Source organism: Megascapheus bottae, chromosome 15 (genome assembly GCF_031878675.1).
Source record: "Megascapheus bottae isolate mThoBot1 chromosome 15, mThoBot2.hap1, whole genome shotgun sequence".
NCBI classification, from domain to species: domain Eukaryota; kingdom Metazoa; phylum Chordata; class Mammalia; order Rodentia; family Geomyidae; genus Megascapheus; species Megascapheus bottae.
Genome location: NC_143523.1, coordinates 6,916,609 through 6,932,935, shown reverse-complemented (window position 1 = coordinate 6,932,935; position 16,327 = coordinate 6,916,609). Strand labels below are relative to the sequence as shown.

General features: G+C 40.4%; 2 protein-coding genes across 6 annotated transcripts in view; one reads left to right on the top strand and one right to left on the bottom strand.

The window, feature by feature from the left end:
* Positions 1–43: 43 nt before the first annotated feature.
* On the bottom strand, positions 44–16,137 carry Ikzf5 (IKAROS family zinc finger 5). 5 transcript variants are annotated; one of them, XR_016537779.1, is made up of 5 exons: positions 16,042–16,137; positions 8,618–8,789; positions 6,152–6,334; positions 3,252–4,268; positions 44–131 (listed from the first exon to the last, which is right to left on the bottom strand). XR_016537779.1 is itself a non-coding variant. In XM_090345682.1 (4 exons), exons 2-4 carry the CDS (start codon positions 8,748–8,750, stop codon positions 3,325–3,327), a joined length of 1,260 nt encoding a protein of 419 aa, XP_090201808.1. In that variant the 5' UTR covers positions 8,751–8,789; positions 16,042–16,137; the 3' UTR covers positions 574–3,324. The 5 variants fall into 5 exon arrangements, 1 of the variants encoding a protein (XP_090201808.1); XR_016537781.1 differs by lacking the exon at positions 16,042–16,137 and adding an exon at positions 15,782–15,850; XR_016537780.1 differs by lacking the exon at positions 16,042–16,137 and adding an exon at positions 15,397–15,581.
* The window catches only part of Acadsb (acyl-CoA dehydrogenase short/branched chain), a 35,621-nt gene continuing 35,425 nt past the window's right edge, over positions 16,132–16,327 (top strand). The window contains exon 1 of the mRNA XM_090345681.1: positions 16,132–16,208. The gene's annotated coding sequence lies outside the window, so the exon portion shown is untranslated. The remainder of the gene's footprint in view (positions 16,209–16,327) is intronic.

The window sequence follows — 16,327 nt, the reverse complement described above, 5'->3', positions numbered from 1 at the left end:
AAGTGTAAGATCTCTTTGTCATAGCAGAAATGACTTAAGTGAGCTACCTGTGAGATGTGGCATGGATGATTAAGCCTTAGAGGTGGTCTTCCTCTCTAATAGCACAGTTGAATGGATCTGAAAAGAAGTATCTGAAAATAAGTAGAAACACGTTACAAACACATCTGTTTTAAACTCCTGATAGTAGTTTTCTTGGTAAGACATTCTAGAAATCCAAACTACTGTAGCCATAATTTTTTTATTAACCTTTTACATACATAGAAGGAAATTACTAAAAAACGAATTTGATACTAGTTTTCAAAAAAGAAAAAGGTCATACAAAGTGTTATTATTTTATTTATATATTACAAAAGCAAAGTTTCATTCACAATATGAACTACATACCATAGTTATTTTAGCATTAAACTGCTTTCTGGACCCCTAAAGAATAAAGTGGATTTTACAACCATAATGCAAGATTTATGCATTGCATACAAAATATGTTCTTTACTTAAAGTACATATAAACAAAAAAAAGTTCTAGAAAGCATACACCCTCTAAGACTAATGAAAAAGTCTTTAGCAGGGAATTTAATTTTTAATAACTTCCATTTGACAAATATTTTTACAAAAATTGAAGAAGTTTATTTATTTTAGTAGTAATTCCCTTTGTCAAACAATTCTGCAGATGAATGGTAAACATTTATTTCTAAAATGAAATAGCATTGGAAATACCCAATGGAATTTTCAAAGTAAAGTCTAGCCTTCACTTGAATTTCAAGAAGTTGTAGTTATATTACATTAGTAAAATCTGAAATAAAATTATTCCCTGTTAATCTCTTCACAGTTTCTTAAAAAAATATTAGTGGAGATAAATTATCTACCAACTTTAAAAATCTAAACTTATATGTTCACTGAACAAAAATAAATTTAGTTTCAGAACATTGCCTGTTAATGGCAAAGTACTATAAATAGTGCATGTTAAACTTTTCCTAACTTATTTCTATAAAATATTTGAGGAAAAATAAAATGAGAGGAACATATTCAATCTGTAAGGGAAGATCCTAATATCTTTCCAAATACAGAAATTAACTCAAGAAATTCAAATAAAATCTAAATCTTAAAAGTGAAGCTCCAAAAAAGTTTCAAAGGTAGATTAGCTTCAGAAATTTTAGTGCATTTACAATTGTAACCTGTAAGCATCAATACCTTTGGGATACTAACTGTGCTCTTTAACTTAGAAGAAAATTACAACTTTTCATTCTAGTTTAATTATGAAAAAAGTCTTTTCCATATTTAAAGTGAACCTTCAAAACATTCATTTTTAGTTTTAGGGAAAAATGTATTTGTCACTGTTTGGCCCAGAATATACAGATAATAAAGCTGATTTTAAGAAGAGTTGTTCCATTTGTGTCTTGTGTTTGAGATGGGGTTCTTGTTGCCTAGGCTGGCTTTGAACTCCTGAGAAAATGCCACCCTCCTGCCTCAGTCTCCTGAATAACTACAGGCAGGTACCACCACCCTGCTTCTTTTTTAAATGAGCTTTTTCATCTTCTGTTCTGGGGTATTGCTTTTATTTCAATAAAAGAGAAAAAAACGATAATCACAAACACTTCCAAATGTCAACCTGTTTTCTTTCTGAAAACTGATAAATACCAGTCAAGTTATACATTTGGAAACTTTCACTACAACTAACCTGGGCAGTAAGTGACTTAAGTAAAACTGAAACCACTGCAGAACTTTTAGGGTGACAAGATTTGAGAAGAACTGTAGTTCAACAGTGCCCTTGAAATGAGCACTCAACACAAGCACTCCTTTTAATGGCTTTCTGGTATTGGGAAGGGAGGACTCCTGACCTTAGCACTTGGGCTTTCAATGGCCAGATATTGCCTGTTTCTTTTTTACTAACTATAATAAGAGGAGGGGTCATTTTCATGTTTTTTTTAAAAAGCTTAACAGGGTATTTTTTTAAGGGGTCAATTAATATTTTCAAGAATAAAAATCAAATTAAAAAACAAAATTTTTGCAAAGTACAAAGAAACCAACAGTAACAATATTTTATTGTTTGATCAAGCTCTCTTCAGAGTAAGCTAGTTATTACACGGTATAAAAAACAATAGCCTCTTATTCAAAGTGAACTATTCTAAATCTATTTAGCAAGTATTAACTTCTATAAACAAATGTGTTTAAATGTGTTTTATATCCACGTTCACACCTCTTATCCTTCCTACTAAGGCGACAATTCAATCACAGTTTCCATATAGTACTGTCACTGTACATGAAGACTTTTACAGTTGGAATTCACAGAAACTATTTTAAATGGCCAGCTCTGAAGAGGAGACCAGGATCTGGTTTTTGTGAGTATTTCATCACATTTCCCAAGTGTTTCTATAACCACCTTTTCTAGGCAGTTACAGGAAATAAATGGATAGAAGGCAGGAACAGGATACTTCAGAGATTTCTCTGAAGGGCTGCATCTTAATAGGGTGGACGACTGCCACTGTACCTCTTTGGTCATCAAAAGAATAGGAAGAGTAACAGATTCTCACTACAATTACCAATCTCACTTGACATTAATGTCAGAATAAACTGAAAAGGTAGATTTCATCTGAAAAGAAAACCATCCATACTCTAGTGTATTTGCCTATAGTTAAAAATAAATTGGAAGTATAAAAATGCAATGAAAATCTTAACATGTTTAAACTAGACACTGAACAAACTATTTTAAATACTAAACACAACTTCCTTTCAGAACTTTCACCTGTATTTCTAACTTTAAAAGAATTGTTTTCTATATCCCCTTCTAGGAAAAAGGATTTACTACAGTGAAAGGGCTTTATTCTTTATCAGTTGAAACTGATTCAACTCAAGATATGTGAATAATACTTCAATCAAAAGCAATTTTAAAGGCAGTTTCTCTACAAACACTGAAACACATTGTGACAGATTTTTAAGAAAAAAGTATCTTCTGCTGCTTTGAAATGTGGCAGAAAAAGCATTTAGCTTTCATGTGTATATTGAAGTATCAAGAGTATGGAAAACCTTAATGTCTTAATGGACCATAACTGTAGAAAATATAAATGAACATTTGTGTAGGATTATGACTGTACTTCAATCCTATCTAAATGAAAGAATAGTTATCAATGTGTCCTAATTTTTCTAATAACATAAATAACCCTGACCAGATTTTTTTTTTTACAAAAAAGGAAAAGGAAAAGTTTTCCACCATTAAATTTACATTTTATAACGGACAAACTTTAAATTAGCACACACCTTATTAGGGATGACCAAAACAAAAAGCAAACTACAAAGCCCCAAAGGCCAAAGCAAGTCCATGTGACTGTTTTCAATGTTGATTGTGTTGCCCTCTTGCAAAGTGGCAGGCAAAATCATACTTGTTTTTACATTTGCATCCACATATATTACACTGGAAAGGATTCTCGTAGCCATGACATCCCATATGAATCGTGTAAAGGATATTGTCTGCAAAGTACATGTCACAGTGCTGGCAATGGTGCAGAAGCTGAGGATCCTGGACTGGCAGCGTTGGGGCTGGAGTACTTGGCTGGCTGTTTCCTATGCTGGGAGTACTGGTGTGGGCACTGGGTTCACTGCTGGGCCCTGCCACTGGACTGTAATTCCTCTGACTGTGTGATGGCCTTGGCTCAGGGCTTGTAGGAGAGGAGCTCTGAGGAATAGTTGCTGACACAGCAGAAACTACTGCTTGGGTAGAGGGCTGCTGAATCATGAAAGGCTTTTCATCAGGGCAGGGAACCACGTCAGGGGATGCAGGGTTTTGGTTTTCAGGTGGCAAACTGGATAACTGTCCTGCTAGAGTGGAGAGCTGATTTAAAGGGTTGTCAACCATAAGTTCTTGAGGGTCTCTTGGCAAGCCACTAGTTGGTGTGGTTTTTGCCATACTTTCATAGGAGTCAGTCTGGATGTTTGGAATTTCATGGGTAAAGTCACTAAGGTAGTCTGGCTTCTGAACCACCATAGAAGGCGGACTTAAGTTGATAAGTGCTCTTCTGCTATACCCTAGATTGCTTGTTTTTTTCTGTAATACACCCCACATTTTCTTGTTGCTCAAGGAAGACCTGGTACCTTTAATTGGTACCATTTTATGCTTGCGCCTTCGATGATGAGACAGGTTGCTTCGATCACTACAGCGGAAAGAACACAATTCACATTTGTATGGTTTCTCTCCAGTATGGGAACGCATGTGGGCTTCCAGATGACGCTCATAAGCAGAAGCAAATGGACATAAATGACATCTATGAGGCTTCTCACCTGTTTAAACAGAAAAAAATGGAAGAGAAACCGCAAGAATAGCTCATTTACGGGAAATTTCATATTTGTCCTTTCACAGGACTTGAAACAAATAAAAGTGCTTTTCAGAAATTCACATTTGCATAAATTATTCAAAACCAAATAAGTCTGTAAATTGAAATGCAGCCCAAGGATTCATCAGCAATAATTGCCAATATACACTTAGATTCTATAATTCAATTTAGTACGAAAACTGTTATGGCTTAAACAGGCACTTGCAGAAAGAAAGTAACAATAGTATTCCCTACATAATAGTGATTGTGGGACGAGGAGCATAGTGTAATGGCAGAATGCTTGCCTAGCATGAAGCACTGAGTTTGATTCCTCAGTATCATGTATACAGAAAAGGCCAGAAGTAGTGCTGTGGCTCAGGTGGCAGAGTTCTAGCCTTGAGCAAAAAGTGTCCAAGGACAGTGTCCAGACCCCGAGGAGTTCAAGTCCCATGACTAGCAAAAAAAAAAAAGTGATTATACCTACCACTAATAGCACTTAATAGGCCTCAGTTATATGTTCATGTATGTACCTGTAAATACTTGTTCCTAGATAATCACACATGTACATACACTCTCTTCAAGAGGAAAAAAACAAAACAAAAAAACCTGTAAGAAATTTTCTTTTTCCTAAAAAGTCCTTATATGAAGCCACGCATGGTGGCTCACGCCTGTAATCCTAGCTACTCAGGAGGCTGAGATCTGAGGATTGCAGTTCAGAACTAGCATGGGCACTAAAGTCTGTGAGATTCTTATCTCCAATTAACCACTAAAAACTGGAAGTGATGCTGTGGCTCAAGGGGTAGGATGGTAGCCTTGAGCTGAAGAGCTCAGGGACATCGCCCAGGCCCAGACTTCAAGCCCCATGACCAAAAAAAAAAAATCTTTATATAAAAACAGCTTCAAATGTAAATGAAGCACCTGGTGCAAATGAACTATGTAACATATCTCTTCAACACTGCAAATGCTTCTCTTCTTTCTCTACCTTTCCTCTCTTGAGTGCTATGAAAAACAATGTTAAAGCTGGTGCCCAAAGAGTGCCCAAATACTTAAAAGACATTCTTAGAAGCTGGGCACTGGTGACTCATGACTATAATTCCAGCTATTCAGGAGGCTGATATCTGAGGATTATGGTTTAGAGTCAGCCTGGGCAAGAAAGTCCATGACTCATCTCCAATTAGCCATCTGAAAACTACAAATCGAGCTGTGGCTCAAAGTGGTAGAAGCACTAGTCTTGAGCAAAGTTACTCAGGAACAGTGCTTAGGTCCTGACTAAACCCCACAACCAACAAAAATAATTTAAAAAATAACCTGGCATATGATGGGGGTCACATTCATATAACAAATCATGACCATCTTCTATGTGCCGGAAACCCTGCTAGCTCTCGGGTTACTGAGATAACCTTGCCACCATCTCTGTCTTTAGGAGGTTTTCAGGCCATGAAGCACCCAGGACGTATAGTCTGGTCTGGATATAATCAGGAAGGTTTCTCAGAAGAATGATTACGGTCAAATATAGGTTTAGTACAGTCTCCAACTGTACAGAAGTTTCCCTATCTCTCACAGAATCAAGATAACTAGCAATCACTTCCCCACCTGAGCAGCAGGAAAATAATGACAATTATACAGAAGAAGAGGAACAATGTCTTGGGGAAGGACCTAGTTGACAAGAAACCTCACTTCCTACTATTTGTATGCTGGTAAGCTGTAGCATTGGAAAACCAGAGTAACATCCTCACCATTCAAATCTTACAATAATCTTTATTTGTTAACAATGACAACTACTTGGACTTGTTCTCTCTGGTCCTGCTCCTACCCTTAAAGAAATGGCTTTTCCAGCTGTTTCTCAATTACCTGTATGAATTCTAATATGTTCGATAAGCCGTGCTGTTCCTTTGCTGGCATAGTTGCAGTACCGACACTTGAGCTTCCCATCAAAGGTCCTTTCAAACCCGTCTACTAACATTCCTGAGTTTTCATCCAGGGAAACCTCAACAGATGGGTGATCCAGTCCATTTTGATCACCATCTGGTCCAGCTATAAACGAAGTATAGAAACAAAATTATACATCTCAGCCAACTCATTTTAGCATTTTAGTCTTAAGTAGTTGAAAAAAATCTTCCATAAATTGATAACTTACTTCCAAAGTTAAATTCATAAAATATCAAACTTTCTGAATACTCATTCTTATAGAGAAGCAGTTTTATATTCTGAAAACTTAGGCAAAAAGACCTCATATTTATACAAAATCATACTAGTCATCGACATTCTTTTGAAGAGAACAGGTGAGAGGACAGAAAGGGAAGTGGAGATTCAATGGATCTATGGCAGAACACACAGGGGTCGGAGGAGACTAGCTAGCCTCACCTACAATCTTAATAACCTCTAAAACCCTAACTCTATTTTCATCTAAATGAGTTTCCATCATTCTACTCACCTGACCCACATTGTACATCTTAGGCTCCACTGAGGGAAACATTCAAGCTAAGCTCATAAAGAAAAATATTGTACTGATACCAATGAATGTTAGGAATTTCAGAGCTAGAAAATGTTTGACTGTTTTCCATCTAGTCAGAATGTCTCTGCAAAAAAGAAGAATCTAAAAGGGTAGATCTCATAAGCAGGAAAATCAACAAATCTCAGGAACAAAACCCTGGTCACAAGTCCCACTCCAGGAATCTGTACACACTACTATTAGGTAGTGACAGTTTTATTCATATAGTGCCAGAGGGAAAAGAGTTCCCTCCATCTGGTAGAATGAGGTACTGGCATGGTCCATATAAGCCCTGTTTCATGGTACCTCTCACTGTCAGTACAAGGGGTAATTGCTAAGGCAAGTCAAATATCCAACACATACCAATTAAAGAGACAAAAATGTCTCCTTTCCTTCTATTGCTTTCCCATGCCAGTGATGCTCACATTTTGATATCTGAGGATTATATTTCTAACCAGCTCTCAGATAATGATCACAAGATCAGACCTTAAATCTCAAAGCCCTAAGCAATCTAGATCAGAAGTCAGGCTCTATTTCTATTCAACTATTCAAGTCTGCTATTGTAGTAAAAAAGCAGCTATAGAAAATACACTATGAAGTATCTCTGTGGATGAGCACTTGCCTAGCATATGCAAGGCCTTGTAGTTCCTAGCACTGTAAAACCCAAAAGGAAAATAAACCCACAGGAAAAAAAGATCTAAACAAATGAACATGTATGTATCCTATTAAACTTTATGGACAATAAAGTTTGAATTTTTAAATTTGTGTCATGACATTATTCTTTTTAGTTTTCTTCAACTACTTTTAAACATAAAAGCCATTCTAGCCAGGTATAGTGGCTCACAGATACCAAAGAAGCAGGCTAGTTCAAGGCTAGCCTGACAAAAAGTCTGTAAGAGACAGGCATCAGTGGCTCACACCTGTAATCCTCAGCTACTCAGGAGGCTGAGATCTGAGGATCGAAGTTCAAAGCCAGTCTGGGCACTAAAATCTGTGAGACTCTTCAATCAACCACCAGAAAACCAGAAGTGGCGCTGTGGCTCAAGTGGGAGAGTGGTAGCCTTGAACTGAATTGCTCAGGAACAGTGCCCAGGCCCAGAGTTCAAGTCTCACAACCACCACCGTCTTAATCAATGAACTGGGTGTGGCAGTCCGCACTTGCCATTTCAGCCAAACAGAAGGCATAGGCAGGTGGGGCTCAGGATAGACCCAGGCTACAAGCATGAGACTCTACCTGAAAAATACAAGAAATAAACTTACCTGTCTAGAAGGCTCAAATAGACTACCTGCCTAGGGAACTCAAGGCTCACTTCAAATCCCAGTGCAGAAAAGCAAAAATCAAAATAAAACAGAACTATAACACTTAGGCTTACAGACCATATGAAAGTAGCACTAGTTTGCTGACCCTGTACTAGGACAGAAATGGATTTGTCACCAAAACAGAAGACTGGTCACCAACAGCCACATCAGGGCTCTGCTTTCTTTACTCTAGTTTCTCTTCTTCAATAGGTAACCCTAGTCAGTCCTTCCTTCATTTTAAAAGATGAGAAATTAGTTTGGATTCTGATCTGCTCCATACTTCCTGAGTGGGCACTGGGTAGAAAAGCTGATATTTTAATTGCCTTTGGGTTCCTACTGCAATTAACTAACAGAATTTGGAGAACAAGCAGGGGATTGGAAATGCTAATCTTCTGACAAACGGTAAAGCATGTCATAGACCACATGGGTACTCTACACTAATGTGGAACACATCAGAGTCTGGGTGGCCCAGAAGAATGAGTACACTTATACAAGGCAATGAGTTAATAGTATTCAGAGGAGCCCACCTCCCTGAAGAGCCTCTGCTTCTTTGTCCCCACTAACCGATCCAGAAATCATGTTCACATGGTGAGTCTGCTGGGTCAGGTATTCCTGAAAATCTTTCACAAAGTCCAAAGGCTCTGGCTTCTTTTCACCCATCTTTGCTTTTTGTTTGTTGAAGTTTAAAGTTTGTTATACCTAGGAGGAAAAAGAAATGGAACTATTTTGTACCACTTAGGAAGATCTAGAATATAATAAAAACAGCGATAAAAACTATTTTGTCTTTCTCTCTGTAGTATCCTTTCCAACTTTTTTTTTTTTTTTTTTAAATTATGGGCTGTGGGACTTGAACTAACTCTGGGTCTGGGCACTGTCCCTGAGCTCTTCAGTTCAACGCTAGCACTCTACCACTCTGAGCCACAGCACCATTCTGGTTTTCTAGTGGTTAATTTTAAGGACTTTCATGCTTTGGTTGGCTCTAACCCTTAATCCTCAGATCTCAGCTTCCTGAGTAGCTAGGATTACAGGTGTGAGCCACCAGCACCCAACCTAATTTCTTAACAGCAACTTCTGTTTTTTTCTTTTCGGTTTTTTTTTTTTTTTGCTTTTTTTTTTTTCCCCACAGTTTGAGAATTGGACTCAAACTTGGTACCTGACATTTTCACTCTCATCTAATGCTCTATCAACTGAGCTATACCTCCAACCCCTTAATAATAACTTTTGATGACAAGTTCTTAACATAGTCCTACTTACCAACTTCTTTCCCCTTTACATTTAGAGCTGAATGTACCTTGTTTTAAGAAATCCTTGTATTGGGTCAGTATGGGGCACACACAACAATCCCACCTATTCAGGAGGCAGTTTAGGCTCTGCCTGAACAAAAGTTAGTGAGTCTCGCATCTCAATAAATAAGCCATGTGTGCTGGCATATGCCTATAATTCTATTTACATAGATAAGAATAAGTAGGAGGATGTTAGTTTAAAGCCAACCACAAACCAAAATAAAGGAACCCCTATTTGAAACAACACACACACACACACACACACACACACACGGCTTGGGGACATAGCTCAAGTAGTAGAGTACCTGCTTAGCAGATTCAAAGCTGAGTTCAAACTCTAGAAACACCAAAAACAAAACTCAAAGTAACAGAAAAAAAGAAAGAGTCTTAAGTAGGAAATATTTATCTACATTACTTGAAGATTGTCTCCAATATTTCCTCCTGAAAATTTTAGTACCTTTTACCTCTCCCATTTTCATACAGAATTTTAAGTATGGTGTAAGTTAAAAGGCAAAGCATGTTTCTCTAGGAATATATCTAATTGTCCTAGCTATGTGTATGTATTGAATAAACAGCCTTTCCCCAGTACACTCCACTAACGCCTTTCTCAATCAGGTGAGTATGTTCATGGAGCTTTATTTCTTGATCTTCTATTAGACTTACTGGCCCATCCGCACAATATATGCCCAATGATAATGAGAGAGGGGGAGGAGAGAGAGAGAGAGAGAGAGAGAGAGAGAGAGAGAGAGAGAGAGAGAGAGAGAGAGAGAGAGAGAGAGAGAGAGAGAAGTGAACACATGCCCGCACCTAACCCTCTTTTTGCTCTAGTTTTCAGATAGAGTCCTGCCGTACTAGTTGCATGGGGAAGGTGTTGAACAGTGAATCTTCCTACCTCTGCCTCCTCTGTTCTTAGGATTACAACTGTGAACCATCACAACCTGTATTGTTTTTTGAGATGAAGTCTCCTAACAATTTGCCTAGCCTGGCCTCCAATGGCAATCCTGCTGCTTACTACCCCTGCATAGCTGGAAATATAGTAGTGTGCCATCATTCCCAGCCAGGAAATCATTACATTGTTTTTTTTAAAAAAAAGGTGTGTGGGTGTGTAAGTCATATCACTTGTTTGTTTTCTAATAGTAAAAGTTGTAATTAAGAATGAAATTCTAACATTCATATTGCAATTTAGTACTACTTAATAACCAATTCTTACAAAACCTTAACATTTTCCCCCTGAAAATGAGTATACTCTGATAGGCTTCAATAAACAATATAAGCCATACCAAATTTTGATTAGAATGCCTAATATTGCCCTCTCTCCCCTACCGCTGGTATATGTGGCAGTGCAGTTAAATCACACCAATAAGATTGCCAGGAAGAAAGCAAAAGGAAATGGTATTTTTATACCTCCATCTCAAGCTTAAGAACATAAAGGAGCCCAATTACAGAGGATGGCTGACATATTTTGACAATTGGGGCTATTATCACATTGTCACATTAGAAATTTCACTGTGTTCCTTGCCATAAATTGTACTCTGCTTTTCAATTATGTATGATGGGCTAAAGGGAAAAAAAAGGGATGTCAACAAAACAAGAAAGTCAACATTGCAAACAAAGAAAAGCTCTTCTCAAATCAGAATTTCAGACATACAAATATGATTTTAACCTCAAACATCCTACATGATTTAAATTTTTTTATATCATTTCATTACTAAGCATCTGTGTACCACTTTCATCACCTCTATCCCATATATTCCAGGCAAAAGGCACATCAGGCCAAGCAACTGCAGAGCTCTAGGCTAGGGAACAGACTCAAAAATGAAAGGGAAGCTGAGCACGGGGGTCATGCCTGTAATTCTAGCTACGTGGGAGGCTGAGATGAGAGGATCATGGCTCAGAACTAGCTAAGGCATGAAAGTCTCTGAGACTCTTATTTCCTGTTAATCAGCAAAAAGTCAGAAGTGAATCTGTGTCAAGTAGTGGAGCACTAGCCTTGAACAAAAAGGCTCAGGAACAGTGCCCAGACCCTGAGTTCAAGCCCCAGGACTGACACACAAATAAAGAGGACTAAAAGTCTTTAGCTCAAAAATCTAGCTTCCTACATCTGAAGTCAGTATTCCTAAGCACAATATAATATTTTCAACTCTGAAAATATTCTCATTAAATTAGTTTTAATAGTAGTAGTAAAAAGAAAATATAGTTTTTTATGCAAACCATCTTACTGTCTTTAAAATGAGAAAGTTGAATCTATGAACTCTACAAATTATACTTGAAGATGCTGCTAAGGCAGAAATGAACAAAAACCTTTGCACACATAATAACTATGTGCATTTTGTCAGTTATAAATGATCCAGAGACAACTTAAAGTATATGGGGGATTTTACACATGCCTATAATTCCAGTAAGTGGGATGCTGATGCCATCTTTTAAAAAATAGAAATTGGGAACAAGTGTATTGGTTATATGTAAACCCTACTCCATTGTATGTAAATGACTTGAACATCTTCAGAATTTGGTATCTACAAGTCCCAGAACCAATCCCCATGTTGTCCCCTATAATTTAGGGACAGCTTTAAGAAATCCTCAGCAAACTAAAATTTTATTCAATGGTATCTTTCCAATGGGCCATGAACATTATACTTTGGAGCTTGTTGACTAAAAAATTACATACACAAAATATCATTGTGTAGAACTACATGATCACAAAAAAAATATATTAAAGCCTTCTCCAAGACTGATTTTGATGGTACATTCCAAGCCCTATCTATTTCTACAAAGCAAATATGTCCCTAAAATACATATATTGAAATCCTAACGTCCAAGATGATCCGGGTCTTCAGATAACTGAGTTGTGAGTGTGAAGTTCTCTGCAAAAGTTTGAAGACTATATCAAAGACAGGGCCTCCTCTTAGCTTTCTATGTAGGCCTTCACCAGACACTAGATCTTCCAACAGCTTGAGCTTAAACTTCCCAGCCCCAGAACTCTAGAAATGCTTGTTTAAACCAGTCTGTGCTCTTAGCTTGAACTAACTAATTATATCAATCAAGAGAAAAATTATTTTCAAGCATATGATTAAAACACAGGCAATGGAGAAAAATGAGGTATGTAGGAATTGAGGGGGTTTTGTTGTTTCGTTTTGTTACTTTGCAGTACTAGAATTTGGACTCAGGGTTTTATACATGATAGGCAGGACCGATATGTGAGTTACAACCTCAAAAATTGTTTTTTTCTCTCCCTTCCTTTCTATCTTCTCTCCCCTCCCCCTCTTTCTGTTTTGGTAGTACCAGGGCTTGAACTCAAGGCCTCAAGCTTCCTAGGGCTTGCCAGTTCAGCTAGAGCTCTATTACTTCAGCCACACTTCCAGCCAAAGAATTAAGTTGATATCCTAGAACAAGAAAATCTCTTTACATTCAAGAAAGTGACTTAAATTATTCTACAACCTTCCTGGTCTCTGATAAAAGGATTTGTATAAACTCCTCTGATCTGTCTTCATTCTCATAACTCAAATGTTGGACAGTATGCACATACATGCAAACACACATATGTATGGTACATGCACACATTCATTCATGAGTATGAAAATATATACACAAACGCACACACAGAACCTCTTAACCAGGAACTAATTAGTTAAAACAAATAGTACTAGAATGTGACATAGAAAACAACTGCAACAGAGGTAAAATAAAACAAGAACCAGAGAAGGGCTCTTTAACATACGCTCCTACAAACTGTAGAAGAATTTAATGAACAGCAAAGTATGCTTCATTTGTCACTAGATAAATGAAAAGTATTTAAATTTAAGAGTTACAAGCAATAAGGAAGAGTATTTAGCAACTAACATGCATACAATAACAATAACAATCTGTGGGTCTGGCAGTCCTATACAAAAAAAAAAAAAGTTCCTAGTGTCCAACAGATGTGTTACTTCTACTCCCTAATAATTATTGTTAGGGTCCAGTCCCCCACTATTAGGGTCCATGATCAAAGGAACGAGTCTGACACAAAAGCGGAAGTTAAAAACAGGTGAGTGAGAGAGGGACCCTGTCTAGGTCTAATCTCACAGGCTACTTTTATAGCCACCAGCCATGTGGTTGTGCTTGGCCAGACACAGGTGGTCAATGGAATCTCAACATACTTGAGTGAAGGCTGGGGCAACCACTGGCACCTTTGTTGTTTGAACTGACCTATCATCTAGGTGGGCTTCTGGCACACTGACAACAAAGGAAAGAGAGGGAGTTTCCTGGCAGGAAGGGGGTAGGGTGGGGGAGGAATTCTGGTAACTCCAGCTGGTTAAACTGCTCTTGTAATATGAGCTATTTTCAGGGAATTTACAGCCCCCTTAAGTACTCATCTGTCATGAAGACAGAAATGCCTATAGGGGATAGATTTTAGGGGAAGTCAAGAAAGGGGTCCCTTCAACTATGACCAGATTTATCTCCAAGGGAATACATACTTATTGAGAAGGCTGATACGTGAGGTGTGATTTGTGTGGGCCTTCAAAAAAGAACTGGAAGACAATTCTTGATTTCATAATTATCAAAAATTACTTGAAGGCAAAATTAAAAAAAAAAAAAAGGAACACTGTGATGAGGCTCAGAGATCTGACTGCATAAAAGTAAAACACTGCCAGCATGGTGGCTCACACCTATAATCCTACCTATTCAGGAAGCTGAGATCTGAGGATATTCAAAGCCAGCCCTGGCACTAAAGAATGTGAGACTCTTATCTCCAATTAATCTCTAGAAAATGGCAAGTGGGGCTGAGGCTCAAGAGGTAGGGTGGCAGCCTTGAGCTGAAGAAGTCAAGGACAGCACCCAAGCCCAGAGTTCAAGCCCCATGACCCATCAAAAAAAAAAGTAAAATACAAATAAAACTATGTTGGAAGAAATCCCAACTATGCAATCTAATCTTTTCAGTAATCAGTTCCACCTTTTTCTTACTACAACATTAATGAACTGTAGTGTAGTCAAAATCTACACTAGAGGCACGCCAGGGACTCCAAAAGGTCATGAAGAAAATTTCACCTGAAATCAAAGTCATACTAAGGTCTTCAAAGGAAAGCAAACCCTAAGTCAAAATACCTTATTAGCACCCTCAGGTTAAATGAACTAATAAAATGATGTGTGCCAATCATAGCATTATCAATGGCTGAAAAGAACTAAACAAAGATAGCGAAGGAACGAAGCAAAACAACAGCATCACATCGGCAAGAACTCCACAGGAGCACCCCAAAATAATAAGCATGTGTGACTCTCATCTTGTTACTGGTGATTTCTGAAGACTTTTTGTTATTTCAAAAACTTTTCTAAAACTAAAATTTTGAACAGCTACAGCTGAATAAAAACACTTCCTTAACCCTATTTAGAGACATACCTGTAGCAATGGTTTAAGAAAAACAAACAATATAGCCCAACAAGGATTATCTCTGATCCCACTTTCCCTCTCTCTTTTTTTTTTGGGGGGGGGGGTCATGGAGCTTGAACTGGGCGCTGTCCCTGAGCTCTTCAGCTCAAGGTTAATTGGAGATAAGAGTCTCAGGTCTTTTTGAGCCCCGGCTGGCTTTGAACCTTGATCCTCAGATCTCAGCCTCCTGAAGTAGCTGGGATGACAGGCGTGAGCCACCCCCGGGGCGCCAGCTTTTCCCTACGCTTTCTATCACAGTACAACGTTATGGTTTTCTAAGAAACACTGAGCCAGTAGGGGAAAAAAGAAGATCAGCTATCTCCATTCACCGCAACCAACTCCAAGAATACACATTCATCTCTAGCTATGTGAAGACGTGACATAAAAAAAAAATGAGAATTTTAAGACTGGTCTCCAGGTGTTTAGAAATGAGTTTGAGGAAGCTGAACCGAGTCTGCATGGGAGGCTCGTTGTGGGATGGGACTGGATGATGAGAAGGGGAAAGAGGGACACATACTGCATCAGAACACTCCTGCCACAAGGGAAGTGGGGGAAAGCGGTGGGGGGATGGGGATGGGGAGGGTGGAGGGCTCAGCAGCTCCCGAGCCCAATCCTCAACTGAAAGCCGGCCTGGGTGGGTGGATCCGGGAGGGCACGGGGGTGTGCGCGCCGAGGAGTTTACACCGCAGCCGCGCAGGCTCGTCTCTAACAAACTTTCTCGGGTCCCCGCGCTTGGGGCGCGAGGGCGCCTCGGGGTCCTCCTCTCCTGCCACTGCCCGGCTGGGTTCTGCGCAGCGCGCGCCGAGGGGTCCCCAGCCGAGCTGGACCGCGGGCTCTCGGGGCGCAGACGCCCCCGGGCGGGCCGAGCGGTCTCCGCGGCGGCCTCGCCCGCAGGCCGCCGGGGTCCCCGGGGCCGGGCGCGCACCCCGCGCTCGGGCCGACCCCGCCCCAGGGGCCCCGCGGGGACACAACAAACGAGGGGCGCCCCCCCCCCGCCCTGTTACCTGTCACGGCCCGAGGCAGCGCCCGGCGGCAGCCCGACGGCGCGGGCGCGCAAGCGTTGCCGGCCGGGACGCCCGCGGCCACGGGCACCGCGGCGCCCCGCGCGCCCGCCGCGCAGGCTCCGCGTCGCGACCTCGTACGCCGCCCGGCCGAGGCTCGGAGAGGGAGTCCGTCGGCCCGCGGCGATGCCGGTTCTGGCTTCCCTTCAGTCCTCCCCGGTCAACCGCCGCCCCGCCGCGCGCCCCGGCCACCGGCTACTTACGTCCTGACAGCCGCAGCGAGTCACCTCCACCGCCTGGCCCAACGCCGCCGCCGCCGCCGCCACTGCCTCAGCCGCCTCCGACTTCGTAACCGTCGCAGCCGCCGCCGCCGCCATGTTTGTTGTGTCTCCGGCTCCCTTCCCGCCCCCAAGCCTTTCCCAAGTCTCGCGTGAGTAAGGCCGAGGGCGCCCGCCGCGGAGAGGCCCGCATGTCTCTCCTGGGGTTCCGTAGGCGCGAGGGGGCGTGGCCTAGGGGAGAGGCGGGAGCAGGGCGGAGGGGAGCGGGGCG